The 26,134-nt window shown below is 43.1% G+C and overlaps 1 protein-coding gene across 2 annotated transcripts in view; it reads left to right on the top strand.

The window, feature by feature from the left end:
• The window catches only part of plce1 (phospholipase C, epsilon 1), a 368,859-nt gene that overhangs the window by 194,872 nt on the left and 147,853 nt on the right, over window positions 1-26,134 (top strand). For both annotated transcript variants that reach the window (XM_078566023.1, XM_078566021.1), the window contains exon 3: window positions 518-803. In XM_078566023.1, the coding sequence (XP_078422149.1) occupies window positions 518-803 (286 nt within the window). The remainder of the gene's footprint in view (window positions 1-517; window positions 804-26,134) is intronic.

The raw sequence follows: 26,134 nt of genomic DNA, 5'->3' as shown, positions 1-26,134 counted from the left end.
AAAGACAAGGGTTTGGATTGTTCAATGTTGACACAATTAGTTAGGAATGTCATTGAAAAATACCAAGAGTCTGGGTCACTCTGCACTGGAGAGGGAGAGTAACCCTTCAACACTTTGTGGGAACTGATTAGTGGAGATCTACTTCAAAGCATTTCTACAGTGGAGAAACCCCTGTCCTCCAGTATGAGTGTCCGTGCATTCTGCATCTAAGATTCCAAGGCTCTAGTTTAGAGTTAGAGAAGCTCTGAGGGAATTACAGCAAAGAGAGTGTTAAATAGTTAGAAAGGTAGAATGTTATCGCTGGCATGTAATTGTCAACGAATATAACAGAAAACTATATGTTACACTTCGCTTGAGGATCTATAAACTGGATCTCCGTCAGGGAAGATTCTTTATACATTTTTAGTTTTTAAAATCTTTATGTAATGGTGTCTGCTTTACAGTGTCTTCAGTTTAATTTAACGATCAATTTTTCCATTAACCTTCTGCAATGACCTGGCGATACCATTTTTTACAGGTCCATAATGCACTGAGAGGAGCAGGGACAGCAGAATCACTCGATTACCTCCTACATCCATCGAGAAAGATCTTGGCTTCGGCAGTCGTCTACAGAAGCTGTGGAGGTGGGACTTGCATTAAACTGTGTGTCCATGACGCTGTGCCTGAGCTCCGTGCCACCCTACACAGGACTGCTGTCTCTGACCACGTGGCTGGCGCTCTGCTAGAAGCAACCACAGCCACCGGGGCAAGGAGCGCGCTTCCCAGTCCGTTAGGCGCACCCCCTGGAAGAGCGATGCTTAAAGGTAAGTGTATCAGAAAAAAGTGCTGCTTCCCAAATGCTGAGTGTGAGCACTGATGGGATGTGAATGTGTAATTCAGCTCAGGTAATGTTTTTACATTTTACTTTATTGAATTTTGTTGTGCCTTCTAAAATAATTCTGAATTTCTGCATTTTAACATAGCAGGAATTTAAACGAACTCTTATTGGTCATACATAGAGATTGAACAGCATAATCCTCATTCATCCCTTTCTTCTGGGATGATTCTCCTGCATATTGAATGTCTTCTTTCTGAAGAATGAAGCGACCCCCTTCATGATTTCTATTCATTTGCTATTTAGATTTTCCTGTCTGCTCTCAGTGGGTTGCTGCAGAAAGCATTCGACTGGTAAATTTATCAAAGTTACTGACAGCGTTTCTGGTGTTGATTAGGAATCCTGCAAAAGATGCAGTGCTAAACGGAGCTAAGAAGCATTTAGTTCTATTAATGAAATGACAGATGGAATCCATCATGTTCCATTGCTGGTTTGTTTAAGAAATTTGTATTAGTGATTGCAAATGGTGACATTTTAATCATCTGAAAATGTTGAGATCAAAACATTAAAGGCTTCAAAAAAATTTCAGCTGTAGAGGGGTTAACGATTGGGTTGTTCTCTGTGCGTTGTGAGACACTAAGTTGATCAACAGAATAGTGAAGTATTTCAGGCTGCATGCTGTCCAAGGATGAATCGGTAATGCTGATATGATTATTTGCAAGGAGAAACGCAGTGAAATCTGAAAAGAGGTGGCTTGCCACCTGCTACAAACCCCATTTCTTATAAATGGCTTAAACTGAACTGTTTCCTGTTTCCCAGCAGAGGCTATTCATGTGACCTTTGTAGCTTTATGTGCAAAATGCCAGCTAAAGCAGTTAGTTCATTAGCAGGTGCTAATAATTCTTTAAGCAGAGTTTTTCCTATCTGGCCACACTGTGCAACAGAGCAAGACACTACAAGCAGGATTTAGTTTCTGTTGGATTTGATAACATTGTTTTCAGTGGACTTGTTGAATAAATCCGCAAGCTGTATCTTTGTGCAAGGAGGAAGCTTGTCTTCCCCTTTAATGAATGTAGTAATTATGGTTTTATTTAGTGTGTAAAGTGCCTTTAAGAATAATACTTGTTAAGGAAGATCACATGATATGTAGTAACCAAAAGGAGAGTAGCGTGGGCTACCTCAGATTCAGTGTGGAGTTAGAGTTGGAGTTAAAAGCACACAGATAGTTGCTGCTGAATATATTGTAGATAAACTTAATATTTCCACCCAATAAGAGTCTGCAGATCAATTCTATCACTAATAGTACAACTTGGCCACCCTACAACAAACAGGATTGAACAGAAGAAATCAAGTTAAAAAGAAGTGGGCACTGTACCTCGCCCAGTGATTGTAAGTAGCAAGCTCCATTAGAACTGAAGAAGTTATCCCCTCTCAAAATGCCACATTTGGGAGAATTGATCGTTTTCAACCAGCCACAAATGACTGGTCTCAATACATAGAACACCTTTTTCAAGCGACCGAGACTATGGGTGAAGAGGAGAGGCGAGCAATCCTCTTGAGTACTTGTGGGAGCAAAACCTACAGCTTGATCCAAAGCTTGATGACAGCCAGTGCCCCAGATTCAAAAAAGTTTGATGAATTGGTGAACCTCATGAAGGGTCACTTTCAAACCAAGCCCTCAGTCATGATTCAGAGGATCAAGTTTAATTCCCAAAATAGAGCCCTGGGTGAGACAATTGTATGCCACGTGGCAAATTTTAAGCAATTAAGAGAACATTGTGAGTTTGGTATGACTCTGACCTACATGCTCAGAGATCGTTTTGGGTGTGGCGTGAAAGAGGACACTATTCAGAAAAGATTAGTGTCCATAATGAATCTGGATTTCAAGAAGGTGCTAGAGATAGAACTGGCCATGGAAAGCGCTGTAAGAGATTCAAAAGCAACACAGGGTGTGTAAAATGGCGCTGTCCTCCACATCGGGCAGGAAACCTCAGCCGAAAGAGACGCGAAAAAGCGAGACTCTGCTGAGAAGTGGGAAACAGCCCCCGGTAGCCAAAGAATAAAGAAAAATAGCTTAGCAGCGAAATTGAAGAATAATTTTAATAGAAGTGGAAATAATCAGTCTTTTAGCAATTGGCAGTTTAAACAAATTGAATGCTTCTATTGTCATAGAAACGGACATATGATGAGGCAGTGCAAGGAAAAATTCAAGCAGGTTTGTAAACAAAAGAAGAAGCCCAATGAAATCTACAATGTAGAAGAGCCTGAAACAACACATTTCAGACACTTACTCGTTGTTTAATCTGAAAGCTGGAAAGACATAACCAATATTTGTCACAGTCAAAGTAAATGGCAAACCTGTTAGAATGAAAGTGGACACGGAAGTTTCCACTACAGTAATTGGGGATCGTACCTTCAGATATTTGAATAATGGTGAACATCAATTCAGTTTAGAAGAAACAGCCGCCAAGCTAAAGACATATATGGGTGAAGAAATTCAAATAAAAGGCATAAGCAGAGTAACTGTCTATTATGGAAGCCAATCGGCAAAACTACCCATGACGGTGGTAGTAGGTGAAGGGCCAAGCCTCCTGGGGCGAAATTAGTCAAAGGAGATTAAGTTAGAATGGGCTGAAATTTTCCAGTTGAGAGCAAGTGGGCTACCAGAGTTACTTAGAAAGTACACCACTGTCTTCAAGGATGAACTGGGGAAAATTCAGGGCCTGCAGGCCAAGATTCAGGTGGATCCGGAAGCAACCCCATGCCCTGTGAGAAAAAGTCAACATTGAACTGAATAGACTAGAGAAACTGGATGTTATCCAACCTGTTCAGTTCTTAAATTGGGTAGCACCCATAGTCCCCATCCTTAAGCACGATCACTTCCCTCGCTTGGAACTTGCAGGTTTCTTTTTTTAAATGCACTCCAGCTTGCAAAAAGTGTTTTAAGACTTGTTCTAAGTTTGCCAAATGCTCTTATTCAGTCAATCCTTTCACCATTACATCATCTAAATAGACCACAACCGGGGGCAGTCCCTGCGGTAGGCTTTTCCTTGTTCTCTGAAAGATGGCACTAGCGGAGGAGACACCTAGAGACTACAAACTGACAGTTAATGAAGTACTAAGCTAGACAGGCACCCCATTTCAAAAATCGAAGACCTATGTGCCAAGCTGGCAGGAGGAGCAATGTACACAAAGCTTGACATGAGTCATGCTTATCCAACTAGAGTTGCATAGTGCCTCCCAGGAACTTGTCACAATTAATACCCACAATGTGTTGTACCAATATACATGATTGCCTTTCGGTGTCTCTGCTAGTGCCATCTTTCAGAGAACAAGGAAAAGCCTACCGCAGGGACTGCCCCCGGTTGTGGTCTATTTAGATGATGTAATGGTGAAAGGATTGACTGAATAAGAGCATTTGGCAAACTTAGAACAAGTCTTAAAACACTTTTTGCAAGCTGGAGTGCATTTAAAAAAAGAAACCTGCATGTTCCAAGCGAGGGAAGTAATCTGTTTGGGTCACCGGGTAGATTCACAGGGCCTCCTCCCCGTTGGGGAAAAAGCGAGAACCATAAGAGAAGCATCTGTGCCAAAGAACGCCTCAGAGCTCAAATTATTCCTAGGAATGATCAACTATTATGGGCGGTTCTTACTCAATTTGTCTACAGTGCTGCCCCCCTCAAAAAGAACCAATGTTGGTCTTGGGAGGTACCCCAGAAAGAAGCTTTCATAAAGATGAAACAATTGTTGCACTCGTCCAATCTCTTAGCGCAGTATGACCAGTCGAAAGAGTTGGTGCTGACATGTGATGCATCTCCCTATGGAGTGGGAGCAGTGTTCTCTCATTGGGTGGACGACGACACGGAACGGCCAATAGGTTTAGTATCAAGAACGCTCACCATAGTGGAAAAGGGATAAAGACCCGTCCATCATCTTTGGTGTCAAGAAATTTCACCAGTATGTATACGGCCGCCATTTTACAATCGTTTCAGACCACAAACAAATGTTAGGTTTGTTTAGTGAGGAAAAGGCTATACCACCCATAGCTTCAGCAAAAATACAATGATGGGCTTTAATTCTAGTAGCATATGAATGCACTTTCGTACATAGGCCTGGCAATCAAATCACAAACACCGATGCCCTTAGTCATTTGTCTTTACAAGAAAATGATGAGCATGTCCCAGTTCCACAGGAACTTGTTTTATTGTTAAATTTCTTAGATTCCTCACCGGTATGCGCTCGACAGATCAGAGACTGGACAAGTCGGGACCCAGTCCCATCTCAGTTACAAGAACAAGTGCTACGTGGTTGGTCACAGGAGCCCATATCTGACGAAATGAAACTGTACTTCAACAGAAGACATGAAATAACTAGCCAGGATGGCATCTTATTGTGGGGAGCACGAGTGATAGTTCCTCCAAAGGAAAGGGAGCCACTTTAAACTACACAGCACTGATCCAAGAATTTCCCGAATGAAGACCATAGCACACAGCTATCTATGGTGGCCTGGGATGGATGGCGAAATAGAGAATATGGTAAAGAATTGTGGATAATATTAGCAACTGCAAAACTTGCCAGCGACAGCTCTATTACACCCATGGGAATGGCCAGGTGGACCCTGGGTGCAGTTGTACATTGGCAGTGTTGGACCTTTGCTTCTACTCATTGTCAATGCCCGTTCAAAATGGTTGGATGTATATGAGGTGAAGTCACCAATGTCAGCCGCTACAATTGAGAAACTACATCAGAGTTTTGCCATACATGGACTACCAGAAGTAGTCATTTCTGATACAGCACAGCATTTACAAGTGCTGAGTTTCAACAGTTTATCAGCCTCAATGGTATCACTCGTGAAAACTGCACCATACCACCCTTCCTCAAACAGACTGGCCAAGAGGATGGTTCAAACGTTCAAGGCAGGCATGAAAAAGCTAACTGCTGATCCCTTGGCAGCTAAGCTAGTACGCTTTCTTTTTCGTTACAGGACTACCCCCTCACACAACAACAGGTGTCACACCTGCAGAGTTATTGTTGAAATGCCATGTCAAGATGAGATTGAGCTGCTTAATGCCAAATTTAGAGGGGAAGGTGGAAAAGAGCCAGGGAAGCCAGAAAACCGGACATAGTTGCAAGAGGAAATTTACCATGGGAGAGCCGGTATACGTGAAGGACCAAAGTGGTTACTGGATGAAATAAGAGCGGTGATTGTACCTCTATCTTACTACGTGGAGGTGCAAATCAAATCATATAGAAACATGTGGACCATTTAAGGAAGATAGAGTCAAATCATCAAGATTTGGTTCTACCAGCGATAATGACCAGGTCTGTGTTTCCTGTTGAGGATACTCAGCCCAGGACTGACGTGTCTGATTTTCATGTAAGAGTTGGGGATACAGAACTGCAAGTGCCCACCGCAGCACCTGATGTTCAGACAACTCTGGAAAAGGAGGTTCCTGACAAAGAATCTGAAGTTGTGGAGCTGCGACGTTCCACATGTACCAGGAAACCACCTGAAACACTGAACTTGTAAACTCCTTATCCAGTGTAAATATTATGTTGTCCTGAAAAATATGTACCTGTAAATATAATATTTATAGCTGAGTTAAAGGGGGAGGAATGTAGTAACTATGGTTTTATTTAGTGTATGATGTACCTTTAAGAATAATACTTGTTAAGGAAGATCACATGATCTGTAGTAACCAATAGGAGAGTAGTGTGGGCTACCTCAGAGTCAGCATAGAGTTAGAGTTGGAATTAAAAGTACATGTATAGTTGCTGCTGAGTATAGTGTAAATAAACTTAGTGTTTCCACCCAAGAAAGTGTTTGCAGATCAGCTCTATCACTAATAGTACAACTTGGCCACCCTACGACAGTGAGGTTTCATTTGATGAGGTTAAAACAAACAAAATTATTTCAGCCACCTGACTTGAGGTAAACACTCCCAATGTCTTTAACTCAACCCTTTTTTCATTCTATCTTTTCATTGTGCCTTCCATTGCTGGTGTCAAACTCCTGCAAACCTTCATTGATGTGCTAGAAATTATCACCTGATACAATGGTGTGTGCATTTAGCACAGTGTGATATGTGTGTTGGTTTTGTGCAGTGAGATGGTAAGATATGGGTAAGTTGCCTACCCATTTGCTATCTGGCATGGGGATAGTTTAATAAGAGGAGAGCTGAAATTCTGTGATCCAAGTCCTGTTGTCTGAATGGGGTGGGGACTGTATTTCAGCTCCTAGTTACTCTGGCTCTCAGGCACTTTATTTTGCTATCTTTTCAAATTTGGGGCCAAAATGGAACTGGGTGATTCTTCCATCTGCTTCTGAAATGCAGCTGCCACAGAAAGAGGCAAGATTTGCAAAATGATGTTACCTTGGAATTCCTGCCAATTGCCTCCAATGCTGTGTGTGCCTGCATGAAGGAGTATTAGTGTGCCAGTTCACGAGGGTGGCGGGAGTGGTGCCTCTTCAGAGTTTGGGTTTTGCATGCCAAGAGCACATAGTGGTTGACTGCAACCAGAAAAGCGGCAAATTTGTAACTATACCATTTCCAAAAAAAGAATTTCTCAGGCAAAACTTTGTCCACTTAGGCTATGGCAAAATGCAGTATTAATACCTCAAACCCAGGCTGTGGTGAGCTCACCTATCATGCTGAAAAAGGCATGAGATCCCATGCTATACCAACAGCAGGATTAGGAACAGTGTCCAGGGGACATCTAGGGGAAGGGTGGCAGTTCCTTTCAGCTCCTGTTTCTCGTGGGATTTTGCAGGAACCACTAGCTCAGGGTTTTTTTTTAAATGCATACAAGGGGGTGGGAATGATATGCATTTCGTTCAAATGTTTCAAAATATGTAATCGAGTATTTCCCGTTACATTCTAAATTGAGCATGTTCATGGTTAATTACCCCCTGCTGAAAATGCTGTAACTGTTCAACAACAGCTTGTCCCTTTGTCTCTTTAACATACAAAACGATTCCAATATGCTTAAATTTGTATGAAATTTGAACTGTAAACACAGTGTGATGACCAAGTGGGAATTTTGATGCAGGACTTCTGGCAGCAGGATGTTGTATGGCAGTTCAGTTTTTAAATGAAGAATTTTAAAATATTTTCAGTTCTTAAATGCTAGGAGAAATTAATCACTTTTTATTCAAAGAGTTTTTGAGTGAATTTCAATCTCTGTATAAAAGGCCACATCTTGAACTCTCCAGAGTATCTGTACAACAAGTATTTTGACAGAATTGTGAATGGGGAAGTCCACCCACAATCTACTGTCTCCATTCGTGGTGGGTCCTTATAATGTCTTGGGAGGGGATGTTTGGATAATTCCTTGGACCCACTTGCCCAGGTGGTGAAGTACACTCTTAAGGAGCATGGGTCAGAGAATGTAGCTTGAACCTGACGCTTTCATTCTCTACCATTGTGGCTCCCTGCGGCGAACATAGAATTACCCCTTAAACATCTGTTCCTAGACTGACTCTACTTCCTGAATAAAACCGTGCCATGAAAGATATGCTGGACATGTAGCTCCTTTCATTACACTTAACGTTAATTCGTCAAATCTACATCCTCTTTAACCCTCCCTGGCTCCTTTCTCCTGCACTTTGGAAATTTGAGGTAAAAATCCCAGTGTCACTCCCTGGCACGTATGGTAAACTCATTTACTCTTGGCCTGTGCTCTTTCATCCATTAAAGGCAATGGCGTGTAAATTTTATGTCCCCTTCAAAAGGTTGAAATATCTTATTGATCTATTTTGGATTGGGTTAGAAGTCTAATTCTCCTTTTAAAGTTCTCACTTTAAAAAGCCTTTGAACAGATGGTTTGAGGCCTCTTGTGACAAGTCCCAATCCTTACCTTATTTGGCTGCATGTGCAGCAGGATAACCTGAAGCAGTAAACAATCACAAATGTGTGCTGATAGGCTGTGGCCACGTCCTGCATCGCACAAACGCAGTTCATAAGGGAATTGATCGTTTTTGTTTCCCGGCTAAGCTTTATTGTGCTGTCATTTGCACAGTGGTAAATCTTGACCCCTGATGTTTTGCAACCTGTTTCAAAGCTCTTTTAAAGTTGGGCAAAATAACATTCATTTTGAAATCATGAGCTAGCGCCACAGCATTGAGTACTTGCCAACTCTGGCACAGAGGACCTGCTGCATTGCAGCGTACTATCACCAGGATATTGTTCTGTGACATCTCTGAAAGCTACAATACATGAACAATGCAATATTCGCGCATTAAAGACAGCAGCTGCTAAACTGAACCTACAACTCCCTAAAGGGATCTTGCTTTTGAATATATGTATTTTTCATTTCCTCGAGAAAAGATCTTGACAAGAACACAAGAAATAGGAGCAGGAGTAGATCATATGACCCATCGAGTCTGCTCCACCATTCAATACGATCACGGCTGATTTTGGAGTTCAACTCCACTTCCCTGTCCATTCCCCGTTGATTCCCTGAGAGACCAAAAATCTGTCCATCCCAGCCTTAAATATATTCAACGATGGAGCAGCAGCAACCCACTGGGATAAAGAATTCCAAAGATTCACAACCCTTTGAGTGAAGTAATTTCTCCTCATTTGACCTAAATGATCAGTCCCTTATCCTGAAACTGTGCCCCCACTTTTAGATTCCCTGACCGGTGGAAACGATCTCTCAGTATCTACTCTAACAGCTCCCTTAAGAATTTAGTACGTTTCAATGAGATCGCCTCTCGTTCTTCTGACCTCCAGGGAAAACAGACTCTATTTGCTCAGCCTGTCATCATAAGACAACCCCCTCATCTCAGGGACCAATTTATTGAACCTTTGTTGTACCAATACAAGTATATGCAAGTACCGACACTGCACGTAGTATTCAAGATATGGTCTCACTAGTCTCTGACTCTTGGTTCGTGACCTGCTGTTACAACCTGTGTATTGGAATGTGATTGGCTGTCGAGCGACATTGTTACCTTGTGTAGATTTTCAAAGTGGGCCTCATGGTGGTTTAGTTGCAGGCAGAGTTTGTTGATTAATGTTTGCTTCTATTCATTATCAACTGTGCATTGAGAGTGATTGATTACTTGTGCAATCTGCTTCAGATCACTTATCAGACTTTAAATGGAGCTGCCCACAACTGGTCATGAAACAAGCTGTTGCCTGGCATGTTTTTATGGGCATTTATTATGTTTAGAATGTGCTTCACGAGCAAAATATTCTGGTGCAGATTTACTTTAAAATGAAAGATAATTTGCTTTACAAGCAAGCCCAATTAAGCTCAATGGTTTTGTTTGTTCTAAAAGAATAATATAAAACGAAGAGACTTCTGAGTAGGAATTAAAGGTAATAGATTAACTGTGCAAAATTTCTCTGGTAAATTTGAAATATATTTCACACACCGTAACACTTTTGTACATGTAATAATGCTGTATATTTTTAATTAACATAGAGTTTTTTTTATGAAGTGACTTAAATTAGCCATAATTTTAGCATGAATTTTCTGACGACTTCGGAACATGTTGCTGGCCAGAGTTCAGAGGACATCATTCATGGTTCATAGTTCCATTTAGGAGGCTGACATGACGACAGCAGACAGTGATGTAAAATGGAGCATGGTATGTCCATTAGGTTCATGCTACAGCTGCTATGAGACAAGGACAGGTAAATGAATATGAGAAATATCTGAGTGTTAAAGGCTGTAGAAAGTCCTTCCTGCAATATATGATTACACTAGGGCTTAAATGAATTAAATCAATAATAAGGAATCAAATAATTATTGAATGGTTACAGCATAGAAGAAAGGCATTCAGTCCATCATGTTTGTACCGACTCTCTGCAAGAGCAGATTAGGTAGTCCTACACTCCTGCCTTTTTCTCGTGGCCCTGCAAATTTTTTCTATTCAGATAATTATCCAATTCCCTTTTGAAAGCTACGATTGACCCTATCTCCACCACACTTGGGCGATGCATCCCAGAGCCTAACCAGTCGCTGCATAAAAACGTTTTACCTCATGTCACCTTTGATTCTTTTGCCATTCATCTTAAATCGGTGTTTTCTGGCCCTCGACCCTTCAGCCAAGGGGAATAGTTTCTCCCTATTTACTCTGCCCTGACGCCTCATGATTTTGAACACCTCTATCAAATCTCCTCTCAACCTTCTCTTCCCCCAGGAGAACAGCTCCAGCTTCTTCAATCTACCGTCATCCCTGGAACCATTCTCGTGAATCTTTTCTTCACCCTCTCTAATGCCTTCACATCTTTCCTAAATTGTGGTCCAAATAATTGGACAAAATACTCTATTTGATGCCAAACCAATGTTTTACAAAGGTTCACCGTAATTCCTTGCTCTTGTTCTCTGTGTCTCTATTCATAAATCTCAGGATCCCGTATGCCTTATTAATCACTTTCTTAAACTGCCCTGACACCTTCAATGATTTGTTCACATACAGCTCCAGGTCCCTGTCCTTGTGCACCCTCTTTAGATGTGCATCCTTTATATTGCATCTCCTCATTATTCCTTTCAAAATGTATCACTTTACACTTCTATGCATTACATTTCGTTGTTTTTTTATTTATTTACAGGATGTGGGTGTCACTGGCTAGGCCAGAAATTATTGCCCATCCCTAGTTGCCCTTGAGAATGTGGTGGTGAGCTGCCTTCTGGAACCACTGCAGTCCATTTGGTACAGGTGCACCCACAGTATTGTTAGGGAGGGATTTCCAGGGTTTTGACCCAGTGACAGTGAAGGAATGGCGATATATTTCCAAGTCTGGATGGTGAGTGGCTTGGAGGGGAACTTGTAGAAGGTGGTGTTCCCATGTGTCTGCAGCCCTTGTCCTTCTAGATGGTAGCGGTTGTGGGTTTGGAAGGTGCTGTCTAAGGAGTCTTGATAAATTCCTGCAGTGCATCTTGTCAAAGGTACATGCTGCTGCTACTGTGCGTCGGTGGTGGAGGGAGTGAATGTTTGTGGATGTGGTGCTAATCAAGCGGGTTGTTTTGTCCTGGATGGTGTCAAGCTTCTTGAGTGTTGTGGAAACTGCACTCATCCAGACAAGTGGAGAGCATTCCATCACACTCCTGGCTTGTGCCTTGTAGATAGTGGACAGGCTTTGGGGAGTCAGGAGGTGAGTTACTTGCTGCAGGATTCCTAGCATCTGATCTGCTCTTGTAGTCACAGCATTTATATGGCTAGTCCAGTTCAGTTTCTGGTCAATGGTAACCCCCAAGATGGTGATAGTGGGGGATTCAGCGATGGTAATGCCATCATAATGGCGATGGTTAGATTCTCTCTTGTTGGAGATGGTCATTGCCTGACACTTGTGTGGCACAAATGTTAGTTGCCACTTTTTAGCCCAAGCCTGTATGTTGTCCAGGTCTTGCTTAATTTGGATATGTTTCAGTATCTGAGGAGTCGTGAATGGTGCTGAACATTGTGCAATCATCAGCGAACATCCCCACTTCTGACCTTATGATGGAAGGAAGATCATTGATGAAGTAGCCGAAGATGGCTGGGCTGAGGACACTACCCTGAGGAACACCTGCAGTGATGTCCTGGAACTGAGATGATTGAGCTCTAACAACCACAACCATCTTCCTTTGTTCTAGGTATGACTCCAACCAGTGGTGAGTTTTCCCCCTCATTCCTATTGACTCCAGTTTTGCTAGGGCTCCTTGATGCCACACTCATTCAAATGCTGCCTTGATGCCAAGGGCAGTCAGTCAAACCTCGCCTCTAGAGTTCAGCTTTTTTGTCCATGTTTGAACCAAGGGTGTAATGAAGTCAGAAGCTGAGCGACCCTGGTGGAATCAAAACTGTCAGTGAGCAGGCCATTGCTAAGCAAGTGCCGCTTGATAGCACTGTTGATGATCTCTTCCATCATTTTACTGATGATCGAGAGTAGGCTGATGGGGCGGTAATTGACCGGATTGGATTTGTCCTGCTTTTCGTGTACAGGACATACCTGGGCAATTTTCCACATAGCCGGGTAGATGCCAGTGTTGTAGCTGTACTGGAACAGCTTGGCTAGGTGCACGGCAGGTTCTGGATCACAAGTCTTCAGTACTATTGCCAGAATGTTGTCAGGGCTTCATAACCTTTGCAGCATCCAGTGCCTTCACCCATTTCTTGATATCACTTGGAGTGAATCGAATTGACTGAAAACTGGCATCTGTGATGCTGGGGACCTCTGGAGAAGGCCAAGATGGATCACCCACTTGGCACTTCTGGCTGAAGATTGTTGCAAATGCTTCAGCCTTATCTTTTGTACTGATGTGCTGGGCTCCTGCATCATTGAGGATGGGGATATTACTGGAGCCTCCTCCTCCAGTGAGTTGTTTAATTGTCCACCACCATTCACGACTAGATGTGACAGGACTGCAGAGCTTAGATTTGATCTGTTGGTTATGGAATCGCTTCACTCTGTCTATTACTTGATGCTTATGCTATTTGGATGCAAGTAGCCCTGTGTTGTAGCTTCACCAGACTGACACCTCATTTTTAGGTATGCCTGATGCCACTCCTGGCATTCTCTCCTGCACTTTTCATTGAATCAAGGTTTGTCCCCTGGTTTGGTGGTAATGGTTGAGTGGGGGAAATGCCGGACCATGGAATTACAGATTGTGATCGAGTACAATTCTGCTGCTGCTGATAGTCCACAGCACCTCAAGGATGCCCAGTCTTGAGTAGCTTGATCTGTTTGAAATCTATTCAATATTTATTTAGCACAGTGGCAGTGCCACACAACACGATGGAGGGTACCCTCAATATCTCCACAATGACTGTGTGGTGGTCACTCCTACCGATACTCTCATGGACAGATGCGACTGCGGCAGGCAGGTTGGTGAGGATAAGGTCAAGTATGTTTTTCCCCTCTTGGCTGCCTCACCACCTGCCGCAAACCCAATCCAGCAGCTATGTCCTTTAGGACTTGGCTAGCTCAGTCTGTGGTGGTGCTACAGAGCCACTCTTGATAATGGACTGGAAGGCCCCCCACCCAGAGTACATTCTGCACTCTTGCCACTCTCAGTACCTCCTCTAAGTTCAACATGGAGGAGCACTGATTCATCAGCTGAGATGGCGGAGTGGGAGGTGCGGTACATGGTAATCAGCAGGAGATTTCCTTGCCCATGTTTGGCCTGATGCCATTAGACTTAATGGGGGCCAGAATCGATGCTGAGGACTCCCAGGGCAACTCCCAGGGCAACCACTGTGCTGCCGCCTCTGCTGGGTTTGTCCTGCAGGTGGGACAACTTCAACAGTCAACAATTGTTCATGAATTCACATTCCACCATTTGCCAGGGTGGGATTCGAACCCCGGTCCCCCCGGGTCTCTGGATTACCAGTCCAGTGACAATGCCACTATGCCACTGCCTCCCCCACATGCCCACTTGTTCCACCTTGTCCTCTTGAAAGTTTATTACTACCCTCTTTATAGTTCACAATACATGCACGCTTTGTGCTTTGAAACTTTGAAATTGTGATCTCCACATCCAAGTCTAGGTCACCAATATAGATTAAGAAAAATGGTGGTCTTAATACTGATCCCTGGGGAATCCTTCCTCCAGTCATCAAAACAATCATTCACCATTAATCTCTGTGTCCTGTCACTCAGCCACCTTCATATCCCTGCTGCCACTATCCTTTCATTCCATGAGCTTTAACTCTGTTGGCAAGTCTATTATGTAGCCCTTTATCATGTGCCTTTTGTATACTACATCAACCACATTACCCTCAACAACTCTCTGTTACCTCATCAAAAACTCAATCAAGTTAAATAAACATAAATTGCCTTAAGAAAGCCATGCTGTCTTTCATTAATGAATCCATATTTGTTTGAGTGAATTTTAATTTTGTCCCAGGTTATCATTTCTAAAGGTTTTCCCAGTACTGGGGTTAAGCTGACTGGCTTCTAGTTGCTGGGTTTATTCTTACACCCCTTTTTGAACAAGGCTGTAAAATTTGCAATTCCCCAGTCCTCTGGCACCACCCTGTAGCTAAAGAAGATTGGAAGATTATGGCCGGTGCCTCTCCAACTTCCACCCTTAAATCCCTCCGCATGCTTGGATGCATCTGATCCAGCCCTGGTGATTTATCAATTGTTATGATTTGTAATTTTGAAGACCTCGATCAAATCTCCTCTTAACCTTCTCTGCTCAAGGAGATTTTCCAGTCTCTGCATATAACTGAAGTTTGTCACCCTTGGTACCCTTTTAGTAAATCTCCTCTGCACCCCCCCCTCCGCCCAAGGCCGTGACATCCTTCCTAAATGAATCACATACAAGTTGAAGCAAGCCATCAGCAAGGTGAGTGGTGACACCAGCAGGTGGCTTAGCTCAGATCAGACTTCAGTGGGACTGGCCAAATTCCAAAATGGACATTTGCCACCAACTAACGAAGAAAGAATCCAGGATTATGGCTAAGATCCAAAGATTGGAAAGATTGAACTTGCAAAGACAACAGTGGTGGGTGGGTAACAAAGCCAATAAAAGGGAATAAGACAGTTAGAATAGAATAGGAATGGTAGACTGTTTTACCCAGGGATCAGGGCATAGAATCATTCAATGATACAGTGCTGAAGGCTGTCATTTAGCCCATGGTGTCTGTGCTGGCTTTTGGCAGTAGGTTGCCATGAATGAAATAGAGCATCTTGCAATGTACCATTAGTCCAACTTGTGTTACTGGATGGCACAGTGTAATGGAGCAGCATTAGGAATGACGTAGTAGTTCTCACTTTAGAAAATGCACACATTGTTATAGCTGGATTACAGAAATAGTAAAAATATGGACTGTAGCATCCATGATGTTCCATGGAAGCTAGTACCCTTGTATTGACTTTAAGAGTCATTTATTGTGAGGGCAATTGGTTACAAAAGCAGGGAGGTTATGCTTCAGTTATACAGGGCACTGGTGAGACCACATCTGGAGTACTGTATACAGCATTGGTCCCCTTATTTAAGGAAGGATGTAAATGCACTAGAAGCAGTTCAGAGAAGGTTTCCCAGAGGAATACCTGGAATGGGCAGGTTGTCTTATGAGGAAAGGTTAGACAGCTAGGCTTGAATACAGTGGAATTTAGAAGAGTAAGAGGCGATTTGATAGAAGCCTTTAAGATCCTGAGGGGTCTTGACAGAGTGGATATGGAGAGGTGTGGGAGAATCTAGAACTGAGGTCATGGTTTAAAAATAAGGGGTTGCTTATTTAAGACAGAGATGGGGAGAAATTTTTTCCCTGAGGGTAATGAGCCTTTGGAACTCTCTTCCTTAAAAGGTTGTGGAAGCAGAGACTTTGAATATTTTTAAGGCAGAGCTAGATAGATTCTTGATAAACAAGGGGGTGAAAGATTATGGGGAGGTTGGGAGGTATGCAGAGTGGAGGTTACAATCAGATCAGCCATGATCGTACTGAATGGGGGAGCAGGCTCGAGGGGCCAAGGGGCCTACTCCTGCTCCTAATTTGTATGATCATATGTTCCAGTGTCAATGAGGGTAACTTTGACTTTGGGAGATAGTGTGAAATAAATAATATGGAATCTGTCTGAATGCCTCCAGTAGAAATGAAAATTAGGTGGAATGGGTGGTTGTTCTGATATCATCTGCCCAAAGTCAACATGACTTTGAGCAAAGGCAGAGATGTGGATAGTTTACTCCTTTGTTGATCAACTTATTCAATAACCACACTGTGGTAATTATAGCTTTAAGGAATACAGTGACTGTAGCTTTAAGTCTTATTGTGTTGTATAGTATCATGTGACAGTGTAAACGAATCAGCTCTAAGCGCGGGAACCTTAGAGTGGGAGTTCTTCTTCTCGTTGTGGAGCTTGATGGAAGCATGTAACTGCTGCTGCAACCTGTAAATAAAGTTCGATGTTTCTAACGAGAAACCTGTCTGGAAAACCAAGTACATAACACACACACACAAAGAAAATTTAATTAGCATAAAGATGTCAATTGTGTCTCTGCAATGTCATCATGTAGAGTCCTCTTGCATGCTTCTGGAAGAGAAAGCCTCTACAAGCTTTATCAGGCCATCCCACACTAGAGCAGCATTCAGATATCAAAACATCCAGTATGGCATGGGAATCTGCAACCTGTGTGACAGAAATTAAACTATAACATATTTAAGAAGCACCTGCAACAGATGGCACATATTTTCAAATCCTGAAGTAAATAAACAAGTATGGAAAACTTAGAGGATACAATCCTGATACCCTGTGGAGGCTGGAAAACTGAAATAAAGACAGAAAAAAACAAAAAGCTAAAAGCTACTGCGGATGCTGGAAATCCAAAACAAAAACAGAATTACCTGGAAAAACTCAGCAGGTCTGGCAGCATCGGTGGAGAAGAAAACAGTTGACGTTTTGAGTCCTCATGACCCTTCGGCAGAACTGAAGTATAGTTAGGAGAGAGGTGAAATATAAGCTGGTCTAAGGTGGGGGGCGGGGGGAGAGAGAAGTTGAGGGTGGGGTGGTTAGATAATATCACCACCTTCAACACCTCTTTGATCCTTTTGTCTGTGACATCTTTTGATTATCTGCTCCTATCACTGCTTGCCTGTCCCCACAACCACCCCACCCTCAACTTCTCTCTCCCCCCGCCCCCCACCTTAGACCAGCTTATATTTCACCTCTCTCCTAACTATACTTCAGTTCTGCCAAAGGGTCATGAGGACTCGAAACGTCAACTGTTTTCTTCTCCACCGATGCTGCCAGACCTGCTGAGTTTTTCCAGGTAATTCTGTTTTTGTTAAAGACAGAAAATGCTGGAAATACTCAACAGGTTAGACACCATCCAGACAGACTGTTCCTCTCCCACATATGCTGGCCTGACCTGTTGAGCATTCCTGGAATTCTGTTTTATTTCAGAGAATATTGGGCCACTTAGCTTCTTGGTAGCAGAAATGCTTAAAGGAATAATATGGGTTCTTTCATAGGTCATCCAAAAAAGGCAGTATCTGCATGGATTTAGAAGTAAGACGTAATCACCCATGTTTGAGAAATCTACTGGAATTCTTTGAAAAGATAACTAAATTAGCAGATGATGCCTTTCAAATGGATATAATGTATTTGGATTTCCAGAAATCATTTTGAGGAAGTTTCGCATCTGAAGTCTTTGAAAACATACTAAAGATTGCATAATTAATTACAATTAATTACCTAACATGAACTGCCTGATAATTAAAAGGTAATACCTGAGAAATGTGCTTGGACTGCCTTTGCAAAGACAAATATTTTATAAATAATGGCCCAAAACTTCCGACTCCAGATTGTTGGAGATGGGACAAAGGTTTGGAGATGTGTGTCAGGGCTAGTGGCAGAAGCCCTGACACACAGTGAGAATTACCAGGGAAGTTTGAACTCCTGATAGGCAGATTCCCTGCTTCACAGGACCCTCCACAAATGTCTCCAACCCTGAGCTTAGGGCGGAGACTTTGGCTAGATACGTGGGATTTACCTGTGTATAGACAGTTTAATAAGAGATGTAATAGCTGGATAACTCCACAACCACCGTGCAACCACCCCACCCAAATCACTTGACTACCCACCCACCGCACCACCACCACCCTGCCCCCAAATGCATTGATGGCTCTCTCTCTCTGACCCATTCTGCTGTCCGTCTCTCTCTCTCTCTCTGACCCATTCTGCTGTCTCTCTCTCTCTCTCTCCGACCCATTCTGCTGTCTGTCTCTCTCTCTCTGACCCATTCTGCTGCCTGTCTCTCTCTGACCCATTCGGCTGCCTGTCTCTCTCCCTGACCCACTCTGCCGCCTGTCTCTCTCTCTCTCTCTCTCTTTCTCTCTCTCTCTCTGACCCACCCTGCCGCCCGTCTGTTTGATTCACTCTGATGCCCATCTCTTTGTCAAATGCCCATAGCAAATCATTAGTAGCAAACCTGGATGCTGCAGGAATTATGAATATGCAGTATTCCAATTTCATTCCAGCCAACAGATAGGGAATTTATTTCCCGCTGGTTGTGAACACTCCCGATTTGCTGCCAGCTTATTAACCAAAATAAAAACAGTCAAGCAGGAAAAGTGCTAAAGGTCCTTCAACAACATGAGTTTGTGTGGAGTCTTTAGTGCATAAGATGTCATAGTACATGTATCAGAGAGGGGGGAGGAAAATGGATGTCAGGAATAAAAGAAGCGACATCAATGCTGCATGTGTTGGGAAAGGAGATCAACAGTTTGGTTGCAATTTTGAGAAGGGGTTTAAAAAGGATGGAACGCGTGTGGGAAGTCAGGGTGGGAATTCCAGGGAGTTGGGCCATGGCACTAATCGAAGGCTCCACTGCTAATGGTGGAATGAAGGGGATGCACAAAAGGCCAGAGTCGGAGGACTGGAAGTTGTGGGAGGGGTGTAAGGACGAATTTGCAAAGGCAGGCTGGGGCAAAGCGTGGAGGAGTTTAAAGTCAACAGTTTTAAGCTAGATATGTTGGAGGACAGGGTGGCAATGCAGGTCAGGGGGAATGGGGTCATGAGTGATTAGTGTGAGACAGGCAATGTTTTTGCTCAATTTCAAGTGAAGGATGAGATGCTTTGAAATCTGTGGAAGAGGCATTGCAAGAACTCTCTGCATCTTTGGCGCCGCATTTGCTTAAAAATGGCCAATGGTGACATTTATTTTAGGAACTCAGAGGCTAATTTTTCTAATGTGCACCTTTTGGGACAGTGAGACACAGAAAATATGAGAAAAAATAAATGGCATAACTATATGCAATTTTTTTTTCCAATTCAAATTCTGTATTTGCTTTTTGGTGCCAGGGAGGAACTAACCCTTGAGTGTCAATGTAGTGCTGTTTCCTGCATTTCCTTTACAGGGTACCAGCTCACTGATATAAAGGTACATCTGAAAATAGCAGTATAAGAGTTAACGTTAATTTTGTGGAACAGAATGGCACAGAATTCAGCCGCACGTAATAGAATAGTCAAAGCGGTGTCTAGGGTCGTTGAGACAAATTAACTAAATTAGGTCGATGCAGTAATCTGAAATAAAATTCAGCCTAACATCTTGTGATATAATTTAATAAACTGTGCATGTCAAAGCCTTTCCTTCTCAAATCGACTGACATTTGCTAATTCCTCCCTGAACCTGCTGTTCTCCCTGGAGCAGCGAGTTTGTGTCTATGTCTGTTTGAACAATAAATACAATTAGAATTGAGCGAGGTTTGTTTGTCAATGTGGAGGGAACAGCTTCAATATGTTGGGGGTAATTATTAATGTTGGTCCAAAATGGGCACACATTTGGCGCCTGTCCTCAGCCACCAGCAGCAGATCATTTTCAGGTTGGGGCCTCATTTCGATTTAACTGCTGAGCTGTAAGCACCAAGGAGATGCTCATCTGCGGCTCACGATTTTTGAAAGGCTGCTTTAATTTTGTGGGGCACAGTGAAGCACTTCTACTCCTCTGAGCTCCACCAAAATTCTGCACCCACCCCTAAAAATCCCAACTCGCTATGAGAGTGGTCTTTCGTGGCCTCTTTAAGGACCACTGGTGAGGCCGCTCAATGCCTGCCTGGTGCAATGTAGCCTCGTGTGCACGGCCCTGCTCATTTGAGCTTGACAATTGCAATCCAGGTCCTACATCTGTCGAAGGGCACGGATTTGCATATTTAAATTGCCTCCTGCATGGAAAAAAAACAGTAAAAACAGGGAAATAAGAATAATGGTCCAAACTGATCTTGTTTACTTTAAAATGGAACACCAGTAAAACTGGGAAATAAGAGTACTGATCGAAACTGTTTTTTCCTTCTGGGTTGGGTAGGAGTGCTGGTCATCCATTTAAAAGCCTGACTGAAAATTCGACAAGGGTGCCAAATGTGTTGTCCAATGTTCCCACCTACTTGGGCTCTGCTGTTTCCCCATTGTTCAGCTGACAAGTGAGCAAGAGGCCATTTGAAAATCACTCCATTGTTCCTCTGACTGTCAATTCAGCAAAAGTGCTGAGATGGGAGGTAGTTGCACTCTCGCCCCTGAGCCAGGAGATTGTGGGTTCAAGCCCCACTCCAGAAACTTGAGCATCTAATCTAGGCCAACACACCACTGCAGTACTGAGGAAGCCCTGTGCTGTCAAAGGTGCCATCTTTCAGATGGGCCACCTTCTCAGCTGGACTTAAAAGATCCCATGGCACTATTTTGAAGAAGAACAGGGGAGTTTTCCTATTGTCCTGATCAATACTTGTCCTTCAGCCAGCATCAGTAAAAGAGATTATCTGATCATTCCACCCACTGCAGTTTCTGGAATCTTGCTGTGCATATATTGGCTACCACATTTTCCTGCATTAAAGCAGTGGTCACATTTCAGAAGCACTTCATTGGCTGTAGAGTGTTTTGGGAGGTTCTGAGGTGGTGAAAGGTATAATGTAAATACGAGTCCTCCTTTCTCTCTTCCAGCTCTAAGGGGCCTCCTTAAAAGAGTTTGGGCAGTCTCAACTGTTGGCCATAGTATGAAAGCTTTTTGCAATGCAGCAAAAAATGGCACTAAACTAATAACCTCCCACAGAGATGCCGTGCACCATGTGAAACAAGTATTTCCCCCTGTTTCTGGAAAGAGTATTGTTTGAGGCTGGAGTTGGGGTAAACTTTTGGTTGAGGAGAGAGGGAACTTTCCTTTCCTTGCTATCTGGGCATGCTATACCTGACCTCCCAGTGCCTGGTGCTAATACTGGCTGCCCAAAATAGGCAGGAAAGCAGTTGCTGTGTCAAATTACCATGATTGCTTGAGGAAATTTACCCAATGCTATGGACAAATGACAGCCATTCTTCAGAACGTCTGTCTCAATAGAACTGTTTTTTTTCAAATGAGGGTTTGATCAGTACTTGACTTTAACCTTGCCTTCCTGTATAAGATTTTTCTAAAACACAAAGTAGGATAATTTAAATTAAAAACGTCCTTCATTATTCTAAAATCAGATTTTATTCTGTAATGTATGCCCTCCTGAAACAGAGTTTCCATAATTGAAGCAAGAGGAATTGATTTGTGAGGCATTGAAATTGTTAACCAGCATGAAACACAGTTCACAGGGTCAGCTTCATTGCTTTAATGTGTGAGTGGTGCTGGCACAGGAACGGTGTTGGGAGCAGTGTTGGGATTGGAAGTGGCTGGGATAGGGAGAATTCACTGAATGCAGTTATCCACCCAATTCATCTCTGTGGTATTGCCCCAAAGGGGCTTTGGCATTGAAATTTATAGATTATGTGGAAGGCCTGAAGATGTGCTCAGAGATAGATTCTGAGTTTAGGGATGAGTTTGAGGAGGAGAATTCTGGAGTGCAGGGGTGTAGGGGCTGCAATAGCCACAGGAGAGGAAAACACAATTGTAAACCAGAATTGGAAGAGCAGCAGGTGCAAAGGGGAATGTGGCTGAAGGAGTTTGCAGGGGTAATATGGAGTAATAACAAATGAGGGAGAGGATTTTAAAACCATTGCGTTTTGGGGAAGATAAATCGGGGAGACGAGGTGATAGGTGAGTGGAATTTAACACAGACAAAGATATGAGCAGCACAAGTGTGCCCTAGTTTATAAATTTCCTGCATGTATTGTTATTAAACAAAAAGCCTGGAATGTCTTTGTAGGATTTCTTTGCATAGTGAAATTTGTTATCTTCTTGTAATCATTATTTTGGTGCAAACTTTGTCTTTTATCCCGAGAGAATTATTCAATCAGAATTGACGTAATCCAAAATATAAACAATCTAAGACAGGCAAGGGCCTTTCTATAAAAAGAGATGGAAAATTACAGTGAGAGTCAGCCCTTTCTAACCTCATCCCAGGAACTGTGTAAAGTCATAATGGCTGAGCAAGAGAGGTCAAGTCATATCTGCACCCTTTGGTCAGGGAGTTTTTCAGTATTGAAAAATTAGGGAGCTGAGGGAAAACTAACCTACAACTTTTTGGGGGTGCATGTCAGGAGCAGAAAGGGATGGTGGGAAGAGAACAGCATGGCTAAAAGAAACGGGCAAGGCTGATTATGAATTAACCAGCCTGCACATTAGTTGCAAACTGTGACGCATAGCTTAAAGTATAATGTGATGTAGAAGAGAGCTTGCAACACCGAGCACTGGCTTAAGTAGGACATGAGTCAGTGTTGCGATGTGTGATATCCTCTTTTGGAGTCACCCAAACTGCACTCTTATCTGTACGTGGTGGTAACCTGATCTACTTTAGGGCATCTGAATGTCTGTCTCCTTCATAGCTTGCATGAAGCATGTTAGATATGTGTTTTTGTCACAGTGTGATGCACTGATCTAAGCAGCTGCAGCCTGACAGCTAACGTGGACAAGTGTTGTGTGTTATCATTCTGTGGCTTGGAAGTACCTGCCACTGGGTGGTTTAACGGTGACTTGCAGTGATTTGCCATGTGAGCAGGATGGATGATTCCTTCATAAGTGAGTTGATTACGTTTTTCATTGAAAATCTCCTTTTGTGTTTTGTAATCTGTGATGCTCTATTGACAAATCCTCAACACTGCTCTCTAAAAGGAAATGTTTCACTAACAAGTTGTGATTTGGTTTCTTGTTCTGTTGAAAGGGAGAAATCCCTGTCTATATAAAGTACAGTAAGGGTTGTGACAAATGTGGCATCTTTTCTGAAATTCTGTCTTTAATTGATGTTCTTCCATGACATTGGCATGTTTAGTCCAAGCAGAGAGGTAATCCTTTCAGTTAGAAATTCACAACTTGTCAGAGTGAGCTTTGAACCCATGACCTCGGGGCTAGTAAATAACTGTTATTTTACTCAGCTAATGCAGCACTCTTTTTCTCTCTTCACTCTTTTATCTGCTGCACTGTTCCCGTGACACCATCCTATTCTGTAAAGAAACACTGACAGCAGTATTGCCATTAGAATGAAATGCAATTCATCAAGCTCTTCATATCAGTTTGATTATTCCTCTGAAGGAATAATTTTGGTGTTTAGCTCTTCTGACTATTAGAGACTCCTTTTTAAGTTTAGAAAAGGCAAAGCTTCCCCAGTCTCTACATACATATTTCTGTGGTAATCTTCTAATAACTAATGTAACAAGATTAAGTTTGAGAATGTAGAGAATCACAAACTGGTCACAACATTATGGGAATAAATACTGTAGAAAGGGCAAAGTGTGGCTACAGTAGGAAGCATTTCCTCAGTATGAAGTTAACACTGAAGTAAGGTCCAACTCCAAAAGTAATATTAATGAGTAAATATAGTGTGGGATCACACAGGGGAGGGGGTGGCATAGTGGTATTGTCAATGGATTAGTATTCCAGAGATCTGGGGTAATGCTCCGGGGACAAAAACAAAAAATGCTGGAAAAACTCAGCAGGCCTGACAGCATCTGTGGAGAGAAAGACAGAGTTAACGTTTCGAGTCCGTATGACTCTTCTTCAGAGCTCTGGGGACCTGGGTTTGAATCCCATCATGGCAGTGAGATGGTGAAATTTGAATAAAAATCTGGAATTGTTGTAAATACCCATTTGGTTCACTAATGTCCTTCTGGGAAGGAAATCTGCCTTCCTTACCTGGTCTGGTCTACATGTGACTCCAGACCCACAACAATGTGGTTGACTCTTAACTATCCCTTGAACATGGGCAATGAGGGATGGGTAATAAATACTGGCCAGTCAGTGATGCCCACATCCCATGAACAAATATAAAAAAAAGATGGATATACTCGTGGATATCACATGGTTGTAATACTGTATTGTTTATGTTTTGTGTATTTGCTACATTAGACTACATAGAATGTGCAACACAGAAACAGGCCATTTGGCCCAGATTGTCCTATTCAGTATTTATGCCCCACATGAGCCTCCTCAGCAAATGCTCTTCGCACTCCTTCTTTTGTATTTTGTAGGTGATTATGAGACAGTTTCTGATTTAGACCGTTAATGTCACCAGTGTGAGTTCATTTTCCAAATATTTTGTATTTTCAGTGAAGAAATGATAGCCCTAAACAAGCGGTTTTGAAAAGACTATTGCTTTACTTTCTTCTGATGTACAATACAACACCACCCAATGTAGGCATAAGGGTGGAGATTGACACTTCAGAGGGCACTGCCAGTGACTGACTCTCAAGTTAAAATGTCAAAACACTTAGTGCAACTCTGGGACGATTCCGTCCAAAGTGCAGTAGCGGGCGTGAGAAAAGACATTTCACCCGCTGGCTGCAATTGCGGGATTTCGTGCCATATCGTCCGCTTCCCACCTCATTAATTATGCAGCCACAGGAAACACATTGTCTCACTGGCAGGCGGCCTCTGAGCCGCCCGCCAAGCCTTTACCTCACCATTTCCACACACAGTTCTCAATGCTGGCAGCCCAGGACTGCTCCAGCGAAGACATGGCCCTGAAAGCCAAGAAGCGTTCGGTGACCTGTCCCCAGAATGCTTTTTGGAGGCCCCCCCCATGATGTCCTCCACCCTCGCACTGGCCGCAAGAGGTCCAGCAATCTCACCACTCTGGCTTGGTAGGCGGTGGCAGTGGTGATCAGTGCCAATGTTGGCCATCCATTGCAGATAGAGGATGAATGATCTCCTCCGTGCCGCCAGGGTCTTGCCAAACTAAACTCATACACTCACAAGGCCACCACACATTCACTAGCATCTCACTCACTGCCTCTGGAGACTGCATCCTCAGCCCTCACCATCTTGAGCCCACTTGCGTAGATCAACATGTGCCCCCACACACACCCTGGGATCCCCACATCCCAACACAGCCCTTGCCCTGCAGTCTCCCCCCCCTCCCCTTCCCCATGCAAGCCCCAGTGCTGCCGTTGAAAAGTTACCCTCTCCTTACGAGACCTGCCCATAAGCACCACCCCCCCCACCCAAAACTGATGTGTGATGTGGTGCTGCCTGTGAACCCTGGCACTGAGGACCGCGAGTGCTGACCGAAGCTAGGTAGGCAAACAAACCACAAAGTCCCGAGCCCCATCGCAAATGGGAGTGGATGATTCCGCCCTTAGGCTGAAGCACCAAAATGTCAAATAGCTTCACTCCCACAATGTGTAGGCAGATTAGCGATTCTACACCTTTGCGAGAAAGCAGGGACGTTGAGAAGGTCAGGAACTGATGGAGGAGAGAAACAAGAGCGTTGGGGCTGGCTAGGATTTGAGAAATCCGGCAGTAGATGCTTTAGTCTGATTAATAATAAGCTTTCTACCAATTTAACTCTCTGTGACCTGATATCAGACAATGCAAAGTCTTAACTTCTGCACCATTTCAGCCAATCATCATTGGGTAAGAATTGTGAATACCAATTTGATATTAAGATTTATTTTGTCTGAATGTAGGCATTTCAGTGCAAGATTCCAATTTGGAAACATTAATGTCTGGTACATATTCTTTTGAAAGATTCTCTCATTC

Source organism: Cetorhinus maximus, chromosome 20 (genome assembly GCF_964194155.1).
Source record: "Cetorhinus maximus chromosome 20, sCetMax3.hap1.1, whole genome shotgun sequence".
Taxonomy (NCBI): domain Eukaryota; kingdom Metazoa; phylum Chordata; class Chondrichthyes; order Lamniformes; family Cetorhinidae; genus Cetorhinus; species Cetorhinus maximus.
The sequence above is the reverse complement of the archived record's forward strand: the minus strand, read 5'-3'. Positions and strand labels throughout refer to the sequence as shown.